The following is a 22,779-nucleotide window of genomic DNA, read 5'->3' on the forward strand; positions in this document are numbered from 1 at the left end:
TTTCAACAATAAACATACTGACTTTGGCTTTGAGATACATACTTTTAAAAATCTTTTTCAGAGAGAATCTTGTCTTATTTTTCTGCATGTGGCACTCTAATAAAATCTGTGCTAAAAAGCATCAAATGTATTTTGTTATTTACTAAGGTGATCTCTGACCAATTAAAATAATGATACTTGTTAACAGTGGCACCTAAAACAGAGGTATGTTTTTCTACTCTATGCATTCTTGATTTAATGAAACACCATATACACATTCACATTTAGATATATTGTAGCAACATTTCACCATCAGAGGCAAACTGGAATTCGGAAAGTACCTGCAAATAATGAGATAATCTCTAAAGGAGGAGGAAAACCTAATTTGAATACCAAGAGAAACCTTATCAAAAAAATTATGTGCCAGAAGACAATTGATTCATATTTTCAATGTGCTAAGGAATGTAACTATAATCCTGAATTCTTGGCTAAAATTTGGGATTGAATTAGATAGTATTTCTAAATAAAAAAGACTGGAGCTATTTACTAAAAATACCTCCTCGTGGAAAATGCTACTAATGGATCTACTTCAGAAAGACTACCATAGGCTGACTTACATGCCCCCAAAATCCATATGTACTTTGTTTCAGTTTGGTGGAAAAAGCACATAAAAGAATATATAATTTTGGTGCTTATAGTAAATGTTCTTAATTTTACATTTTAAAGTCCTCATCCTCAGTGTGACTGTATCTGGAGATAAGTCCTTTAAGGAGGCATTCAAAGGTTAAATGAGGTCATGACGATGGGCCCCGAATTCAACGGGACTGGAAGACACCAGGAGTCCGTGGGCACAGAGGAAAGACCAGGTGAGGACACAATGAGAAGGTGGCCTGTCTGTAAGCCAGCAAGAGAGGCCTCATCAGAAACCAACCCTGCAGCCCTTTGTTAACTAAAAATATACTGAGGGTTATACTTTGGAACAAGGAGAGCATTATTTCCCATAAAAAGGTCTTTTTACAACTGGCAGCAGCCATTCTGGCAAGCCTGAAAACACGCTCTTAGCCACAAGCCAGGTACACATGCTTAAAGGGAGAGAAAAAGGGAACAGGATTTTATACTGAGCAGGGTGGCTAAATATCCATATTTAACAAGCTACAGGAGGAGTTGTATTTATGAAAAGAGAAATCATGTGCATGTATAATTGTGCTTTATCTCTCCCATCCTGTCATGGCTGGGATCTCACCTCAGTTTTAAGGTGTTCTGGGATTCCTAGGGCTGAGAGGGGTCCATTCAGTTAGCAGAGGGCTTAGGATTTTATTTTTAGCTCATATCCTTCATCTTGGATTTCCAGCCTCCAGAACCATAAGAAAATAACTTTCTGATGTTTAAGTCATCCAGTCTGTGGTATTTTGTTATGGCAGCCTGAGTAGACGAATATAAAGACAAAAAATAAATTAAGATGGGAAAATTGGGATGAAAGAAGTGATGTTGAGCAAATAAAATGTTACATATGCTGAGAAAATAAGTAAGCATTGGCTGCATGTAAGTTGTAATAAAATTGATATTTTATAGTTTAAAGCAAGCTAGTGTTCAAATCCAATATATAAACTGCATACTCAAAATTGCTAAATTTTATTCTACATAAATTATGCAGTTATACTTCAATATCGATGGTTAATAAAACAAAAAAATCTGCATAGCACATATTGCAAGGGATTGATAGTGCAAAGAAATTTTAAAACATGTCAAGAAATTTGCCTGGATTGAAAGAAGACAGTGATTTAATTGAAACATGTTAAAAAAAGAAACATGTTATGTATGTTAACAAATGTATGTTTTGTAATAAAAAAAATAGAAAAAGTAAGTAAACATCTAAATAGATGGCTTGGAAAAAGCAATAGCAACAATTCCATCAATCCAAGACAAAGCAGACAAAGAGAATTAGAAAAGAAAAGAGAAAGCATGATGAAAACCACAAGTAGGACATTAGAGATGAGTTCAGAGTTATCAAAAATCACTACATGAATTAAGTTGGTCATCAAAAGGCAGAAACACTCAAATTTTAGATTAGTAAATATATGTTATATGTATATATAACATATTAATATTAAATTTTATATATTTTATACATTTATAAATTTTATCTATTTTAATTTTGTGTATTATATCTTATATACAAGAATCACACCTAAAAGAAATAAATAAAAAATAGTAGAAAGTATGTGGGTAAAGATGTAAGAATACCAATGGTCAAAGGACTGCTAGGGGCTTTCTAACATTCATTGTTCCCTTCCTGGTTCATGGCAGACCCCCTATATTATCATGTGCATTTTGGCATCCAAACTTTGGATCCTTTTGTTAGATGAGAGATAGACAAACTTCCATCTAATTAAATCACTAGTATATTTTTACTCATTTCTTTAGCTTTGTAATATGAAGCTAAATCTTAAACTAATATATCAACCAAACAAAAGCTGATGGAGCAATATTAATATCAAATGAAATGCTTTCTAAGGTGAATTGTATCAGTATTTAAAGAGAGATATTTAAGTTAATAAAACAACAAAAAATAAGATATAATAATTATGGCCATGACTGCTTTTAAAAATATAGTATCAAAATAAATAAATCGAAGTTTTAAAAATGGACAAAATGTTGAATCAATATACAATAAAAATTCAAGTATTTCACAAGCTGATAGATTAAGCAAAATTAGTAACTATAAAAAGGATGTGAATAACACAAGTAATAAGTTTAATTTAATAGATAAATGTAGAGTCCTTCAGTAACAGAGAATGCACAATCATTTGAGTGAAACTTTTAACTTCGTCAAACCATAGACCATGTACTAAGCCAACAAATTCTCAATAAATGCCAAAGAATGGTTATTACACAAAATATATTCTCAGATTACCATAATATAATACTTTAATGAAATAAGATTAACAATAATAATATGCCATAAGTTGGGAAAGTAAATTACTCTCTAATTCAATCATAGGTACAAAATCTTAAAAAAAAACCCATACACATTAGAGTTAATCTCAAATTTAAAACTTGAACAACAACTAAAGCACTACCTAAACTGAAGTTTGAAAATTTCAACCAAAGCTGAAAAATTCATATCTATGAATGTATTTATTAAAAGAAAATTAAAAGATGAATGGACCAAAATTTAACTCAAGAAGATATAAGATTGGTGACAAAGTCATCTTTAAAAAGTAGAATGAAGGTAGAAACAAAATAATATTAATAATAATGTTAGTGTTAACTTAGTTTTATTGTATACAGACAGCTGTACATCGGTTTTCTACATATGTTATCATGATTAATCCTGAAAACAATCGTACTACGTTAAGTACTTAAGGAAACTGAAGAATGAAAGAAGTTAAGTACCTTGCACAAGGTTACACAGCTAGAAAATGGGAAAATTGAAATGTTAGCACAAGCAATTTGGTTTCCAAGCTTGTATTTTTAACTATTTTCTAATTTTCATATAATAAAGAAGAAATTGATGACACCAAAAATTAAAATAAAATACAGATGAGGGCAGACTAAAGGATTCTTTGTAAAAAGCAATAAACAGACAAAAGTAGATATATTAATAGACAATGTTGGAAACATAATACTAGTACATAGTAAAAAAAAGGTATCTAAATACACTTTTAAAAAATTGTCTTTAATTTCTTGGCTTGGTAGCATGGGCACTTTCTGCAATACCAGGCTCTGGACTAAAAAGCTGAGTGTGAAAGAAAAGGATTTAAATCTAAATGAGCCCTCTGAGACTCATTTTCTATTTTGGAAACTACAGGACAATAATTTATGTCTTATGGCTCCTTAGAATTTTCTGTAAACTACATGAAATGTACGGGTGATGGTGTGTGTGTGTTGGTGTGTGTCTATGAGTTTGTGAGCAATAAAGCTAAATATAAGGAGTAGTTATCAGCTCCCAATGTGAGGGAATATTAGTTTTCCTGGGGATTCCTAGGGAAACTGGGAAGCTTTTGACAGTAAAAATTTGAAAAACCTATAGATGAGTTCCTTTAAGCCTTTCTACATGGATCTAATGTTTTTGTTAAAATAAACCCTTAATGGTAATGAGCCATTAAGGTCATCTCCGGATTACTAATCTCCATCTACCAATTTAGCCATTTCCTGCAGATTCTATGTATTAAGTTTAAAAATTTTAATAGCTAACATCTAAACTTCATGAACCCAAATTATGTAGAGGTTAGACAAGGCAAAAAACTGCAAAACAATGAAAACGAATACACCTTTATTTGCATGCTAGCAAATGACAGTTCAGCTTTCATGCCAACATCAGCTATGAAAGATTGCAGCCTGTGTGGTAAGGACATGAAGTATATGAGTAGTAGTTATTCTGAGCTGCTTTGGGAATAAGAATGTTTTCCATAAAGACAGGATTGATGTAGCAAATAGTATACTCTGGTGCTTTCCTGCTTGAGGTTGGTAACAGAATTTAAAAGAAAACAAAAACTTTACTGCACAACCAAACCAGGTGCCAGTAGAACTTAAGGTTAATATATTAAGGGATCACAACCACTAATAATAGGTTTGTCTTTTTTTTGCTTCCAGACACAATAAGTTTACTACTGAGCAACATGTCCACTGTAGTAGTGCAGAATTTGTTCTTGGACACTTGCCAATGGCTTCATAGCACTGGTGAACTTCGTTACTGGGTCAAGAGACAAAAGAGCTTCTGAGCTAATCAAATTCTCACTGCTCTCGTGGTCTCCAGATTTGGTTTTCTCTGAATAATGTTATTAAATTGGTATTCAACTGTGTTTAATCGGCGTTATATCTTCTAGAAGTAAGAATTATTGCTTATATCACCTGGGCAGTAACCACCTATTTTGGCATCTGAGTTGCAACTAGCCTTAGTATACTTTATTTGGTCGAGATTGCCAATTTCTCCAACCTTATTTTTCTTTATCTAAAAAGGAGAGTTAAGAGTGCAGTTTTCGTGAAACTGTTGGGGACTTTGGTCTTTTTGTCTTGTCATCTTGTAGTGGTAAACATGGATAAGAGTATGAAGACAGAAGAATATGAAAGAAATGTTGACTTGAAAGATGAAATTGAGAAGCACTGTATACCTTTCGAATAGGACTATATTTACTCTAGCAAACTGCATACTCTTTTACAATGTCCCTGATAGGTTTCTGCTATTAATCTGTTCCCCAGGCAAACATTTCAAGAAGATGCAGCTTTATGGTTGTGATGTGTGGGCCTGCAGAATTAATACCACACACGCATGGATACCACCATGGCTCACCATTGATGCTCTCTGGAGCAGCAGCACCTGAAGCTGCAGCTGCATCTGGTGCTGTTTCAGCCAGGGCTGCTTCAAGAGGATAAAATGTGGGGAGCAGCGCCTTGAGGTGGTGGAGGGCAGTGGCCTGAGGCCTGTACCTGGAAACCAGTCTGTCCTCCTAGGCCTCTGGGCCTGTGTTGGGAGGGGCAACCTTGAAGAGCTTGGAAAGGCCTTCAGGGCCTTTTCCCCATTGTTTTGACTATTAGCACCTGGCTTCCTTTTATCCTGCTAATCTCTTTATCAAAAGGTCTCTCTTTGCATTCTAGGAGCCTCTCCTGAAAATGTTCTTCCTCTCTATTCCATGTAGCCAGATGGTGAATTTTCCAAGTTTTTACACTCTTCTTCCCTTTTAATTATAAATTTGGCTTTTAGGTAATTCCTTTGCTATAATAACTGAGCAAAAGCTGTTAAAAGTAACCAAATCACTTCTTGAGCACTTTGCTGGTTAGAAATTTCTTCCACCAGACACCCCAGGTCATCACTCCTAAGTCTGGCCTTCCACAAAGCCCTCGGGCATGGACACAATGCAGCCAGGTTCTTCCCTTCCGTGTAGCATGGGTGCATTTGCTCCAGTTCCCAGTGAGTTCCTCCTCATTTCCATCTGAAACCTCATCTGAATGGCCTTTACTTTCCATATTTCTATCAGCATTTTGGTCACAACTACTTAACCAACCTCTAAGAAGTTCCAAACTTCCCTCCTCTTTTTGTCTTCTTTTGAGCCCTCCCCAGAATCGCCCTAATGCTCCGTCCCCAGCAACACAGTCTTCTTCCGACCTGCTTCCCCAAACTCTTCCAACCACTGCCCTTCATGCAGTTCCAAAGTTGCTTTTGAAGAACAGGAATTGATAGTAGGAAAATGTGTGCTCTCTTTGATTCTAACTGATGCTATTTGCTTCTGTGACTGTGCTTGCTTTTAGTTGTTTGATAAATATAGTTAATCAGAATGAAAAACAGGTATAAGAGCAAGGGTAACTCCATGATCGGCTAGGCTTCCTGGATGTGAGAAGCTAACAGCCTAGTTCTGCTTCTGTATACGTGGCTTGCTGGCTTGGCGCTTAGCTTAGGTGGAGCCATGACAGGCTTCACTAAAGTTAAGGAAAACAAGGCCCCGGGGAGATAACCGCAAGTTACTTCCTGATAAAGGGCTGGAGAGTCCCGGGGCCTCCAACCAGCTAATCAGATAAGAAGGGCAAGGCATGATCAACGCATGAACAGCTTGTGCAGGGCGTGTGTTCCCAGTATTGCTTGTAACCAAAAACTAAAAGGTATGCAACAACAGCCTCCCCCCCATCTCAGACCCTCCTCTTCCCCTGAATGACTTTGACCACAACTGGCACCGGCGCAAAAAGCCCGAGGCTTAGAGTCAACCAATCAGGAGCCAACACTATCAGCCACTTTTAAAAGAACAAATAAACTAAAGGGGGATAGAGTGCCCAATATGTCATGTGCAGCAGCCCAGTGTGTCGGTGCAAACTAACGTGTCGTGTGCAAACTAACGTGTCATGTGAAAACTAACATACACAAAAGTATAAAAGCTTAACCTTTACCCCAGAGCGGGGTCCTGGTTCGTGGAGAGGACACTGCGTTGGTGCTCTGGGACTTGGGCCCTAGCTCGAGCTAGTCAATAAACTCCTTTGCCTTTTGCAGCCTCAGTGACTCTGCCTCTCTGTTCCTGGGGCCGAGGGGAACCAGCTCTAACACTTTCATGTTTTCATTTATCTTTATAGCAACACCCCATTCCTTAGTCTAAGTTTCTGTCTTAGTCCATTTTGTATTGCCATAACAGAATACCTGAAGCTGAGTAATTTATAAAGTAAAGAGGTTTATTTAGCTCATGGTTCTGCAGGCTGGGAATTTCAAGAAGCATGGTGCTGGCATCGCTCAGCTTCTGGTGAAGGCTTTTCTGCTTCATCACGACATGGCAGAAGGTCAAAGGGTAAAGAGACACAAAGAGGCAAATCTCAAGAGGCACCATGTAACAGAAAATGGCTAAAAAATGATAAAAATATTTTCTGTCTCTTTAAAACATTCTAAATCTTTTTGGGAACAAAAACTTGCATGCCTGCCTCAGGCCAGTGGTCAGGAGGAGCAGGGGAGAGTCCTTTGTTCTTTATATTACAGGAGATGCCTGGCAAAACTGTCCTTGGGGGTGGAGGTCCAGGTGGGCCTCCCAGATGGGTGGAGGTCATGAGATTGTCTTCCCAAGAGATGGAACTGATCAGAATATAGCCTGAAGCTGAGAACTCTCCCTTAAAAACTTTGTATTTCTGCTTATTAGGAAGATGATGACATTTTTAGACAGGAGTCTCCATCCTCCTCATTTGCCACCAAATTAATAAACTCCTCTTTCCTTCTCATCTATTTGTCCTTGTTCTTCTGATGTGGCCTCAGGGACAAGTGCTGAGCTTTTCAGAAACACCCTGGCTTTATAAAAACACATGCTTGCAGGAACATTCACAGGAGAACTAATTCAGTCTCTCCAGAATGAGAATTCACTCCCTGCCGCAAGAACAGCACCAAGCTATTCATGAGGGATTTTCTCTCATGACTCAAACATCTCCCAATAGGGCCAACCTCCCAACACCACCACACTGGGGGTCAAATTTCAACATGACTTTTGGTAAGGGCAAACCCAAATCATAGCAGGTTTATTATATGAAATACTGTGAAACATCCCAAACAATATTTTAAAAGAATAAAAAAAAGAACATTTTTAAATAAATGCATAATACACAGGTCTATGCGCTTCTATGTAATTATTAAGAAGGATGTTACAAAGCAGTACTGCTCAGCGCGTTTCCTGAGGATCCTTTGTTAACATGATGCTGATAAATGTTGTGTAGAAACAGTTCTCATTTTCAAAATAAGTTTGGTAAATACCAGACGAAGCACATTAAACAATGTTCTGTGCTGAAGAATATTTCTGAGCACTTAATATGCTAAGGTATTTTGTTAAAATCCAAGAGAAGGATATAGTACATGCTGTCCAAATTTCTGTGATCATAGAAACTTATTTGCCTTATAAAACAACTTGAATTTCTAATGTTTATGATTTATTCATATGGAATAAGTTTTTTATAGCATATTTGAGGGTGTTTGTGTATGCATACTCATATGAACATGCATTGAAGCTTTGTTTAGATGAAATAGAATATATTAAAATGGCCAAAACAGTGGAATAAATATGCATGGTATTTATTTTTGTCTTTTAGACTACCAATATGTTTTCTGAGTGTGAACAGAGTACCTCTGGGAGAATGAAAAGTTAATTGCTACAGAGGTATTTATGACTAATGGTATAAGGGGTCGGATTTTGAATCCAAAGTGCTGGTTTTGAGTTCATTCCTGCTAGTAAATGATTTAAAATCTAATAAATAATGATGCTGATAGGGATAGTGATGCTGATTGCCATCTCTTAATTCAGAAATCTGTTGATTTCATTCTTTAATCTCCTGCTAGTCTCCAAACTGAGGACTGTAATGTGTTCATAAGTTGCATTTAAGGGTGAACAAAACAGTAAAAACAGTGAGAGAAAAAACGTCCATATTTGTATCTGAGAATATTAGACTTCATTGTTTGGGTGCTATTTTGAATATGGAAAATTATCACCTGTGGCTCTTAGAAAAGAAAGAAAATATGTGTTAGTATGGAAATTGCTAGCTAAATCATTTGAATATGATAGTTATGATTTCATAAAGACCAATATGGCCCTGTCCTACAGTAGAACTGATTTCTTAATGGCATTAAAAGAAATAGTAACAGAGAAGTACTGAAACAATAAATACTATTAACCCCTAATTATTATATCAATCCCTTAATTAAAAATGAGAAATTATGATAAAATCATGGATTTTTCTATCTGAAGAGAAGCCTAGTACAGAGGAGGACGTTTTCGTTGTAGCACTAACTGGGATTCACCACTGCCTCGGCTGAGGAAAGAACAGGGTATCGACTTCCATCACCTCAGTCATTCTCACCAGCTTATCTCCCAAACGCATTTCTTGATGGTAACACTAATCCATTGCTATGGGAGTTCTTTTAAGATCTTCACAGAACTGGTAAAATGGCAAATGATAGTTTACTTGGATTTCTGACTGGTGCCTTCACGCATTTGTTAGGTTTGCCACATGCCTCGGTTTTTCTCTTTCTTGATGATGGCTCTTTCCTCCCACTTACCCTTCTCATAGCTAACATAAGGGTTATGCAGTTGGCACTGTTACCTTTCTAGGGTCCTATAGCAGGGGCAGGTCTCCTTTAGGGCCTGCGATAGTTGAAGGTGTCCTGAGAGGGAGGAATAAAGTAATAGTTATATTTAAAAAAAGATGTACTTTTAGAACTAGAAAAAAAAGTTTTATCTTCAAGAGATCCTCATATCTTCTGTGGTCTCCCTATTATCTTCATAATACATTTGCTATATTTCATTGCTTTTTCACCCTTGCCCTTTTCTCTCTGGACCTAATGTCAGATGCATTGAGCATTCTGAGGCTTTATCAGGAAAATCAGATATTTAATCTCTGTGCCTTGAGTTACTTTTTCAAACTGAAAGAATAATTACTATTAGTTTGTCCTTTATCTGCATATGAAATATAATCAGAACTTTTAACAACCATATCTTTGAGATAATCTTAGCCTGAAGGTTGAGTTAAAACCAGACTTTAAAACTCAAACACTATTTGGTGTTGAGAAGCTATTGCCTCTTCCATTCAAAGATCCCAAGTATCTAGACTCTGGTAATTCTTGTTCCTGCTTGCAAAGTAGTTAAAAGTTGTCAGAATCAAAATGGAGTCACTTGTGCTAAAACCCTGCCATGGAGCCTGGGAAGGCCAAGAAGGAGGGATTCTCATGCACTTATGACTGATCACAAGAGCTATCACAGAAGACTCTACAAAAACCACAACATTGCACAAAGGCCATCTCCGGCCTTATACAACAAAAATAGTTCTGCAAGGACATCTGCCCAGCAACTGCTGGTCCAACCTGAGACTGGCACCACCCTTGTTAGTGATCCCTGTAGTCAAGGATAATCATTTCAAAACAATTATATAATCCCCCTCACTTTTTCTGTAAAAACTCTTGTCTTCCTTTATCTCTCTGAATACACACATAGTTTACTATGGCACACATATTCCCATTGCAATGCTAGTTCCAAATAAACATCACTTTCTTTCAGAGAGTCTCCCTCTCAGTTTGCTATTTAGCTTGACCGTAGATAATTATTTTCAGACACCAATTAAAAATATGTTGTCAAATGCACTATTAATATTATTCAATTATTTTCTTTTCCTAAAGTTACAAAATCATCAAATATATGATCTACCTTCCAAGTAATCATAGGTGGCAGGTTATTAAGTGTTTTGATACTTTGCAGCTTGCTTTTCAGTAACCAGTAATGTTTTTCTTGCCACTCACTGCCAATGAAGCCAATATTAAGCTAATGTCACATGTATCAGGTGTTTTGTTTCAGCAGCACCCCATTTCAAGAGGCCAGATATCTTACGCTGTGCTGAGTGAACAACACTGCCAAATCTCAGGGACTTCACCTAGGAAAAGTTTTTGTTGTTTGCTTTTACTTTCTGTTACATGTTCAGTGCTCATAGTCACATGGGAATCTAGAGTGACAGAGACTTTCTTGACCTTGTTTGAGTGTCACAGTAAGAAAATGAGGACTTTGCAGTGTTTTGAACGGGCAAGCAAGTGCACTCGCTCAGAAGCAACATGTCATTTCCAAAATATTTTATTGAACAAAAACTTCACATGACAATATATAACTACAAAAAGGAGAGAGGGGACTTCTACAATAATACATTATTATCATCCTACAAGAAATGGAATGTTAGCACATAGCCTTAGTTCCTATTTTATTACCTGTATGCTATATAAGATTTTATGTCTACACTCTAATAATGCAGAAAAGGTAACAGTAAAATCTATAAAAACCATACCATAAAACACTAAACAAAATAAGCTAGTATAATTATTTTAACATATACAAGGTATATTTTAAGGAAAAAAATTAAAGTAGATAATGTCATTTCATATGGCTAAAGGTTAAATTGGCCATGAAGATACTACAATTCTAATGTTATATGCACCAACTAACATGGCATCAAAATATATGAAGTAAAAGTTGACAGGATTTCAAAGAGAAATAGATGAATCTATACTCATGGTAACATAGTTTAACATTAAGTGTCAATAAATAATATTTCAAGAAGATAAAACTCAGAAAGAATAAGTAGAATTTAAACAACATAATTAACAAATAGCTCTGGTGGATGGATGAAACACTGTACCTCCAAACTACATAATACATGTTACTTTCAACAAACGTAAGGCATTTACCAAAATTGACCACATGTATAACAAAAATTTCAGCAGATATCACAAGTTGTCAGTATATGGAGTATGATCTGTGACTTTCATTCAATTTTTCCAAAAACTGATAAATGGAAAATTCTATGTGAATGAAAACTTAACTATACTTAAAAATAGTCCACAGTTGAAGAAAAATCACAATAAAATTAGAAAATATTTAAATTTAAGTATAATGAACTGTAATAAAACCTTATAAGAAACTGTAACAGATTCTTAAAGAAATACCTTTAGAATAAATATGTTAGAAAAGGAGAAAGAATGAAAATTGATGTTCTAAGTATCCATTTCAGAAAATTTACAAAAAAAAAAAAAGCAAACATACTCAAAGGAAGTAAAAATAAGTAAATAGTATATATAAGACTAGAAATTAATGAAGGATAATGCATTTGATAAGATCAATCAAGGCAGATTTGGTTATTTGAATAGACTGACAAATTTGATAAACTTCTAGTGAGATAAATTGTGGGATAAAAAGAAAATAGCAACATGAAGAATTGAAAGGAGATATTCTGTGTATATTAAGCAGATAATAGAATAACCAAATGTACATAAAAAAATTATTTGCTGAAATTGACAAATATCTATAAAACTGTAACTATCAAGAACGAGATCAGGAGAAATAGGCAACAGAATAGTTCTAGATCAGGATCATAGAAATGTATGCTCATGTGGCTCAAGAGGAAGTTACATGTTAAAGAATGTTCATAGCATCATGATCATAATAGCTTCCAAACTCAAAACAATCCAAATATGTGTTTCCATTAGAATATATAAATGGTGAATACTTATTCAATTCATAATATTCAGCAATAAAATGAATGATCTATCTCTACATGCAATGTGATTAATTTATAACATAATATTGGTCAAAATAAGTTAAATGCAAAAAGAATATACACAGTGTTATTCCATTCATATGCAATTCAAAACCAGGCAAAACTAAGCTAGTGTTTAGGGATACATATTCAAATATAAAATAAATAAAGTAAAACAAGACAATGATTTCAATTGCAGGGTAGTTATTACTTCTGGGACAAAGAGAGAGGTTGCGATTAGACAGGAGCATGCAAGGTGTTTTGGGGTTTACAAAGTTCCCTTTCTTGACATGGGAGGTGTTTACATTGTGTGAACTTGATAATAAGTCATTTAGACTTTATAAAATGTTCCATAAATTTGTTATATATAATAATAATATGAAGTAAAAAGAAAGAAAAATAGAAAAGGAACATTTGTCAACAAATGTTACTAGCCTAACAAAATCTTAACACCAAACCTGGATAGGGTATCTTAAGTGAATGAGAGGAAGTGAAGCAAAACATTAAAACCATATTTCATATGACTCCACAACCCAAGGAAAATACTCCACCTTTTGTAGTCTTCTCTTCTTACACATTGTCTCCTTTTCCTTTCCAGTCCAGACTTCTGAAAAAGTCTTTCTGTCATTTTTCCCTAGCATCTATCCTCTTTTCTCCCATAGAAGTAGGAGATCACTTTTCTTTAATCTAATTTGTTTTTTTTTTAATATTTTCTCATATGGAAACATACCACTAACATGCAGCTTAAGACCACAACTCTGCTATCCATTCTCTACCTCTCTCTTATGTTTTATGTCACAAGTTCTAAAGGACTATGGCATTATTTTAATATACAAGTACTGTCCTGTCCCTCAGGTAACTTACTCGTGTAAATTGTGGCTGTTAACAAGTTGTGGCCAGCCTCCTCAAACCCTTTTCTCTGAACAGATAGGAAGACAATCCTTAGTTTACTCTTAAAATGAAAAGGTATACAGGATTGCATCAGGCCTGTGTCAAGAGTACAAATGGAACTCCACGTGACACATATCTAAATATTTAATAGTCATAAATAAATAAAGCTAACAAACTATTAAAAGAAATATTTCCTATTCTACTTTGACAAATATACTATCATAGCAACAGAATAAAAAATACCTATGTAGTTATTTTATAACTGAAATTTGCAAATCATCAATCTGATGCAATTAAATTATTTTGTGAGTATCTGAGAGTTCTGTAGATCACCCAGCAAAGTTTGCATTCGTAATAAAATGTACACATTTATAATTCATAAACTATATATTTCTTAAATAAAAATAGCTTTTATAATCCAGCAAAATAGCTATTTATTAGACTATAATCAAAATTTTAAAAGGGTCTTATTTATATTAATATTGAATTAGACAATCTTTCTTGATTCTCCACATTTTCAGAATTTTGCTAATGGACTTTCCTTTGTATTGAGAGGGTGAGATGGGAGGAGGAATGTTGACACTTCACAATGAATAGAGGAGTTCCACCTTATCCACTTCTGCCTTCTGTGGTTTCAGTTACCTGAGGTCAACCACAGTTCAAAAATAGGTCAGTATGATACCATAAGACACTGAAAAAGAGAGAGAGGGAGACAACATTCATATAACTTTTATTATAGTATATTTTATATTAATAATTGTTCGATTTCATTATTAGTTATTATTAATCTTTTACTGTTCCTAATTTATAAATTAAACTTCATCACAGGAATGCATATATAGCAAAAACGTAGTGTACATAGAGGTTGGTACTATCTGCAATTTCAGGCACCCACTGGGGCTTTTGGAACACATCCACCATGAATGAGGCGGAGTTACCTCTCGTGGATAAGGGAAGACTACCGTTATCCGTTTCTTTGCTTGGCTCGCGGTTTTGAAATTTATGACATAATGTAGTACTGCTTTCTTTGGTAGCTGTTGCTGATCTTTTAAAATTGATGTTTTGTTCACTTTTAAGTTTGGAAAAGAAATATGGAGGGGAAAGTGGATAAAGGCTGCAGGCATTTGGTGCCTACGGGGGCTGATGGCAGCTCTACTGCGTGGTGAAGAGGCAGGGAGTGAGAAAGACGAGCTTTGTAGACGAGCTTCTCTTCATTCACAAGGTTGACCAGAAACTGAGGACCCTTTTGAAATGACACAGATCTCTCTTTGAGTGTTTTATAAATCCTCAGTGGCAATGCTTCCTTCAGCTTCGTATTTATGAATCATATTTTTATCATCTTTGTAACTCAGAACTCAAGCTGGTGGAACCAAATTTTTTACAGGGGAGACAAGGCAACAAGTACAAAACAATGAAAGAGAATATATCTTTATTTGCATGGTTGCAAATGTGAGTTCAGCTTTGCTTCATAATCCTCTATGGGATATTTCTGTCTGTGGTGAGGACATAAACATCTTAACTAGGGCTCAGCAAAGAAATGAAAGAACAATAAAGACTTCACAGGAACAGCTATATGCAGCACATTGATTAACAAACCTCGGAGATTTCAGACTTGACATCGGGCCAACGATTAAAGAAGGAGCAGAAGGAGAAGAAGGATGAAGAAGATTGTCACTGTACATTCAAGGATATACATAGCATTTTAGAACAGCAAATAACCGGCAGTGGTATCAGATTTTGAGCTTTCTCTGCTCTGATATAGAAAGTACCCTGCAGCACATCTTCACTCTCATAATAATCACAGAGTTCATGCTTGGGAATTTGAGCAATGGATTCATAGTACTGATAAACGGCATTGACTGGGTCAATAAGAGAAAGTTGTCCTTAGTTGATAAAATCCTCATTGTCTTGGCGATCTCCAGAATTGGTCTGCTCTGGGGAATATTAGTAAATTGGTTTGCAACTCTGCATTATCCAGCCTTATTTGTGGCTGGAACAGAATTAAGACTGGTTATTTTTGCCTGGGTAGTTACCAATCACTTCAGTCTCTGGCTCGCTACAATCCTCAGCATCTTTTATTTGCTCAAAATAGCCAGCTTCTCCAGCCCCACTTTTCTCTACCTGCAGTGGAGAGTAAAAAAAGTGATTCTGATGATACTACTAGGAAGCTTAATTTTCTTGATTTTAAATATGATGAAAATGAACATACATATTAAGGACTGGGTAGATAAATATGAAAGAAACACAACTTGGAATTTCAAAATGAGTGACTTTGCAACATTTTCAGAGCTGGTTAAATTCACCATGACTATGTTCACTCTAATACCATTTACTGTGGCCCTGATCGCTTTTGTCCTGTTAATTTTTTCCCTGTGGAAACATCTCCAGAAGATGCAGCTCTCTTTCAAAGGACACAGAGATCTCAGGACCAGGGCCCACACAACTGCCTTGAAAACTGTCATCTTGTTCCTCCTACTCTATGCTACTTTCTTTCTGTCGTTTCTCATATCATGGATTTCTGAGACAAACCAGGCCAAACTGGTCCACATGCTTTGTCAGACTATTGGAGTCATCTATCCTTCAATCCACTCCTTGGTCCTGATTCTGGGAAACTCTGAGTTAAGGCAGGCCTATCTTGGGGTGGCAGCGAAGGTGTGGGCTATAAGATGAAGAACACACAATTCCATAAGTCATTCAGACCATAGACTATTGTAGGTACATTCTAGATAAAAACAGAAGTCTATGAGAAGTTTAAAGATATTTAATATTTCTCCCAGTTTCTTCCATTGTGAAGGTCATTGTAAATTTTTCAAGTGAGTATGTATAATAGCTTCTTACCTAAGAATATTACATATTTATAATGTGCATTTCTATATTATCAAGAATTTGAAACTTATTTGGAGAAATCATTGATAGATTCCAGATTCCATTGTAATCTAAAAATGTGTACCACAATACCCTCAGATATTAATTATGCAACCTCCAACCTTTTGGCTGACAATGGCCCTTCTATTCTAAATAGCTTATTGAGTATGGGTGTTTTAGGTACTTCTGTTTAATTGGTGAATTGAGGACAACTAGCTATTTGGAACAGAATATACAGAAAATTTGGACTTGCAACTATTACTAGTATTTATGGGATGGGAAAATTGAGAAGATTAATAAGTGTAATATGAATAATTGCCACAAAAAAATGACCTTCCTTTTTCAGTAATCATACATTTGTATACATGCATATTTTACTTGATGCCTTTGAAATAAACATTACTGAAGTATGGTTTATATACAACAAAATGCAACATTTTTAGTTCATATTTCAGTTAGAGTTTTGGCAATGTGTGACTTCTTGTGTGACTACAACATCAATGTCCTTTGCAGTCCAACCTGCCCCTCACTCCCTTCCTCCCAGGCAACTACTTATCTGCTTTTGGTTAACTGTTAATATAACAGAGTTCTTTTGTTTCCAGAATTTCATAAATATGTAGTTGTAGAGTATGCACTGTTATAGATACTTAAGGCTTCTTTAACTCAGCATAATGGTTTTGAGTTTCATCTATTTTGTTGTAAAGATCAGATGCTTGTTCCTGAGTAGTATTCTTGAGTAGTATTCCTGAACAGTGTTGGATACACTATCTTTTAAAAAAAATATTCTCTTACCTGTTGATCATTATAAATAAAATTGATGTCAACATTCATATCTGTGTCTTTTCCATTACTCCTGAGCCTAGGAATATGTCAAATCATATGGTAAATGTATGTTTAACTTTTTAAAAAAATGGCCAAAATGTTCTCCAAAGTGATTGTATCATTTTATATTTTAGCCAGCAATGTATGAGGGTTTTGGTCTCTCCACATCCTGGCTAATAGTTGTTACTCTGTTCTGTTTTGTTTTTTACTTTTGCCATTCTAGTCTAGTGTGTAATGGCTTCTCACTGTGGTTTTAATTCATATTTTCTTGCTGACTGATGATATTGAGAGTTTTTTATGGGTGTTTGGTCATTCATGGAACTTCTTTTATGAAATGTGGTTTTCAATCTTTTGCCCCTTATTTAATTTGGTTCATTGTTTTTTCTTTTTATCGTTGAGTTGTAAAAGTTCTTTATACAGTCTAGACATAGTTTCTTTATCAGACATATGTTTTGTAAATATTTTCTCCTAGCTAGTGGCTTGTCATTTCATTTCCTTCACAGGATCTCTCAAAGGGAAGACATTTAAAAATTTTTTAATAAAGTACAATAATCATTTTGATTTAAGCTGGTGGTTTTTTGTTCTGTTTAAGAAGTCTTGCATACTCCAATATTATGAAGATTATCTCTTATGGTTTCTATTAGAAGTTTTATGGTTTCAGGTTTTATGTTTAAGTATATGACCCATTTCAAATTAAATTATATTTGCAGTATAAGGTTAGAACTAGAATTAATTTTTAAAATACAGAAATCATTTCTTTCAGTACCATTTGTTTAAAAAGATTATCTTCTCCCATTGTGTCAACTTGGCACTGTGTTGAAAACCAGTTGATCATATGCGTGTGGGTCTCTTTCTGCTCTGTGTTTTCTGTTCTATTCTCATGTCAATAAAATACTCTCTTGTTACCTGCAGTTCAATACTACATCTTGAAATGTAATAGTAAGTCCTCCAACATTGTTCTTTTTCAAAATTGTTTTGAGTTTTTCTGGTTCCTTTGCTCTTGTATATACATTTTAGATTTAGTTTATCAATTTCTTTAATAGAGCTTTATGAAATACTGAGTGGGATGGTACTGAGTGTATAGACACATGTTCGTAATAATTGACACCTTAACAACATTACATCTTCCAGTGCATGAGCATGGCGTATCTTTTCATTTGTTTTGGTCCATTGTAGTTTTCAATGTACAATTTTTGGACATAGTTTGTTAAACTTATTCCTAAGTTTTTTATTTCTGTGGCTATTGAAAATGGCAGGGTTTTTTTTGAATTCCAACCTCTAATTGTTTGTTGCTAGTATATAGAAATACAATTAACTTTTGTGTAATATTAACTTTACATACTTTGAACTTGTTAAATTCACTTTTTAGTTCTAGTAACATCTTTCATAGATTATTTGAGATTTTCTGTGTACATGATCATGCTTTGTGTAGATAAAAGAGTTTTGTTTTCACTTTTGCTTTCTTTATAGCTTTTATTTCATTTTCTCACATTATTCCACTGGCTGGACCCTCCAAGACAATGTTGAATGTAAGTGATGAGAGCACATATTCCTGCTTTGTCCCCCATCTTAGGGTAAAGCATCTAGTTTTTCACCATCAATATGTTGTTGTCTGTAGGGTTTTCATAAATATCCTTTATCAGTGTGAGGAAGCTTCCTTGCACTTCTAGTTTGCTGAAAGCTTTTATTTTGAATAGGTGCTGAATTTCATCAGATGATTTTTATACATCTATTGGAATGATAATATGATTTTCCCACCTCATTCTGTGAATACAGTGATTATATTAATTCACTTTTCAAGGTACACCAGCCTTATATTGCTAGGATAAACTCTATTTGGCCCTCATTCATGAGGAGTACTGGTCCATACTTTTAATTTACCATAATGTTTTTATTTGATTTTTGTTTCAGGATATTTCTACCTTCATAAAATAAGTTTGAGGGGGAGTTCCCCTCCTTCTCTATTTTCTGAAATATTGATGTAAGATTGGTATTTTCCTCTTAAATATTTGATAGAATTCATCATATAGGTCATTCCTTGCTTTGTGGGAAGGTTTTTAATGAAGAATTTTCAATTTTTAAAAACTAGTTATAAGGTTATTAAGATTTTCTGTTTCTTTTTGCTCCTGATTCAGTCAGATTTATCTTTCAAGGAATTTGTCCATTTTATCTCAGCTGTCTAATTCATTGAGATAATCTTATACATAATATTCCCCAATGTCCTAGTCCATTTTGTGTTGCTATAAAGGAATGCCTGAGGCTGGGTAATTTGTAAGAAAAGAGGTTTATTTGTCTCATGGTTCTGCAGGCCGTACAAGAAGCACAGCACTGGCATCTGTTCAGTTCCTGCTAAGGACGTCTGTGCTGCGTCAAAACATGGCAGACAAAGTCAAAGTGGAAGCGGGCATGATGAAGAGGGACCAAACCAAAGGGATACCCTGGCTTCATAACAACCCACTCTCTTGGGAATAAATTCATTCCTCCTCCCACCCTAGAACCAACTCTGTCTTGGGAGAGCAAGAATTCACTCACTACCTCAAGAACAGCACCCAGCCATTCATGACCTCCTCATGACCCAGATACCTGCCCCAGGCCCCACTTCCCAGCACCGCCACACTGTGTTGGGGATTAAATTTAAAAATAACGTTTGGTGGGGAAGAACAAACCACATCCAAACCGCAGCATTCTGCCCCCAGTCCCCCAAATCTCATGTTTTTCTCACTTTGCAAAATACAATAATCCCTTCCCAGTAGCCCCCAAAGCGTTAACTTACTCAAGAATTGATTCAAAAGCCCAAAGTCTCTTCTGAGACTCAAGGAAAGTTCCTTATAGCTATGAATGAGCATGCGAAATAAAAAACAAGTTATTTACTTCCAAGATACAATGGTTGTACAGGCATTGGATAAACATTCTCTTTCCAAAAAGGAGAAATCAGCCCAACAATGGGGGCAACAGGGACCATGCAAGTCTTAAACTCTGCAGGGCGGACATTAAAACTTAAAGCTCCAAAGTAATCTCTTCCGACTTCATGTGCTGCCTCCTGGGCACCCTGGCGCGAGGGGGGTTCGCAGGGCCTTGGAGGCTTTGCTGGGCACGGCCCACGTGGCTGCCCTCACACCTCTTCTGCTTGTGACCTCATCCCTCAGTGCTCTCGCTCTCCCACTCTCCGCACCAGCCACGCTGGTTTCCTTGCTCTTCCTCAGACAGGCCGGGCAGCCCCAATGCCGGCACACTCGCACTGCTGTGGCCTGGGTTTGGAGGGCAGTTTCTCCAGACAAAACGTGGATCATTCCTGTACCCATTTTATGTCTTTGCTTGAATGTCACCTTCTCAGTCCTTCCCTAATCACCTTATTTAAAATTTCAACCTCTCTCCTCACACACTTTCTATTTTCCTTCTCTACTTACATTTGCAGCTTCTTATACACTATATTTATTTCAGTACGCTATATTTCTACTTATTTGTTTAGAGTTCATCATCTCATACTAAAATGTAAGCTTCTCAAAGGCATTTAAAAAAATAGTTTTGTTTATTGCTGCATCCCACCTCCTGAGATCTGGCACAAAGAACATATGCAATAAGTATTTGCTGCCTGAGTAAATAAAATGACCCTTTTTCAGTGTATTATTTTTTTCTGGATTTTCCTCCATGTATTTCAGTTTCAGTTCTGTTTACATTTTGCATTTGCCTATTACAAATAGCCTTTGTTTTAGTCATGGACTTTTCTTTGTGAATTCACCTAGGATGTGTCTCTTGGTGGGTTATCCAACTCATTTACTTTGACTCCTTTAGGCCTACATTATCTCTCTCATTGCTTTTTGAGTGTCACTGAATTTTGGATTAACTACTTCTGCTTTGGGAGGGAAAGGCAGCAGTTGCATTACACAAAGAACGTGACTAATTGAGCTTCCCTGGTTTGCCATCATGAGAATTAAGACTGAATAAGTTTAGCTCAATGTATGGGAAAGTTTCAGAAAATGTACACAAGTGTCACCTTAAACTCTGTGAGGAAAATAAACATGCTATGCATACCTCTATTTGGAGGAGAAGAGAGACAGAAGGAGAGGAAAATTTGAAATAATAAAATGCTATTACCATTCATATGCCAAATAATTCTATTCTGATAGTCTAGTATTGCATAATAAAATCATCCCAAAACTTCATGGTATAAAGCAACCACCAACTTTTTTTTTTTTTTTTTTTTTTTTTATGCTCGTAGATTCCAGAGGTCAGAACTCTGGACAGGACATAGCACGGATGGCTTCTTTTTGTTCCACACTGTCTGGGCCTTTAGCCAGAAAGACTTGAATAAGTGAGGGGAATTCATATGACTGGGGCTGAACTTATCTACAGCAGAGCTGAGAAATAGATCATTTGGCAATGACAGTAATGCTCGCTGTACAGTAGCTGATAGCTAAACGCAGCTACCGAACATCTGTAATGTGGCTGGTGACACTGAGAAACTGTACTTTTAATCTTATTTAATTTGAATTAATCTGGATTTTAAAAGTTGTATGTGACATGTGACTAGTACGTATCATATCGGACAGTGCAAATATAAAGTCTTCTTGGCTCGTAGGTTTGACACTTGGGGTAAAAAGACTTGAAAGCTGGGCTCAGAGGCAACTGTTGACCAGAGGACCTACCCGTGGCCTCTGCGTGAGGTTTGGGCATTGTGGCCTGAGAGTAGTCGGACTACCTACATGCGGGTTAGGGCTCCAAGAGTAAATGTTCCAGTGAGTAAGAACAAAACTGCATGGCTTTTTATGACTTAGCTTCACAACTCCTATAGCATCCTTTCTGCCATTTCTAGTAAGTTCGTTTAGTCAGAAACCATCCTAGATTCAAGGAGAGGGTACACAAACTCCAGATGTCAATAGAAGGAGTGCCAAAGAATCTGTGGCATGTTTTAAAGCTTCCATAGACTCTAAAAGATTTTGGTATTATAATCAGAGAGCAGAGTTTCTCTGTTTTCTTAAACTTCGAGTATTTGATAAGTAATCTGCCTTGATGAGGTTGGTTATGAAGAGGTAGGCTGATCATAAACTCTAGATATATGTTGCATTTTCTAGATTGGGGTTTACAGTTCCTTGCGCCAGGATGATGAATGAATCAAATGGATACATCACCAAAATGAATCCATTTTAAGGAATGGATGACATTGTAAAACTATAAAATAAAACCTATCTCAATTTTGCATGCTAACAAATGGAGACTCAAATTCTAATGCAATGCAAAGCTTCACATGTAAAATATAACCAAATGCCAATAGCAGCATGGAATATAATATTTGTCTTAAAATTCACTAGCTGATATCCTTGAGAAAAATAGGTGTAGATTTTGCAGTTTAATTGGGACTTAATTTTGGAGCACACCTTGGGGATTTCCAGACTCCACCAGTGGCCACCAACAAAATGGAAAAAAGATGCTCACTGGACATCACAGCTTTGGATACATAAATCTACAGCAGTGCAGCTAGACTCAGTCAATGCTGCATTGAAGGAAGAGAGTCCCGGTGAATAGACATGTCAAACATACTGGAGATCTTGTTTATGATCATTTCTGTCATAGAATTCATAATGGGGATTTTGGGAAATGGATTCATCGTGTTGCTAAACAGCGTTGACTGGATCAGGAATGGGAAAGTCTCCCTGAATGATTTTATTCTCATCTGTTTGGCCATTTCCAGGATATGTTTTC

The 22,779-nt window shown here is 35.8% G+C and overlaps 1 protein-coding gene across 1 annotated transcript; it reads left to right on the top strand.

The window, feature by feature from the left end:
- Window positions 1-775: 775 nt before the first annotated feature.
- On the top strand, window positions 776-16,062 carry TAS2R13 (taste 2 receptor member 13). The gene is made up of 2 exons (XM_045555190.1): window positions 776-845; window positions 15,155-16,062. The coding sequence occupies exons 1-2, from the start codon at window positions 776-778 to the stop codon at window positions 16,060-16,062; spliced, it is 978 nt and encodes a 325-aa protein (XP_045411146.1).
- The last annotated feature ends 6,717 nt before the right edge of the window (window positions 16,063-22,779 follow it).

Source organism: Lemur catta, chromosome 6, assembly GCF_020740605.2.
Source record: "Lemur catta isolate mLemCat1 chromosome 6, mLemCat1.pri, whole genome shotgun sequence".
NCBI lineage: Eukaryota > Metazoa > Chordata > Mammalia > Primates > Lemuridae > Lemur > Lemur catta.

Bases quoted from the DNA above. Each gene is read 5' to 3' on its own strand.
- TAS2R13 (XM_045555190.1), top strand. From the start codon at position 776: ATGACGATGGGCCCCGAATTCAACGGGACTGGAAGACACCAGGAGTCC. The intron at 846-15,154 runs GTGAGGACACAA...GCTCTGATATAG, and splicing joins GGGCACAGAGGAAAGACCAG to AAAGTACCCTGCAGCACATC.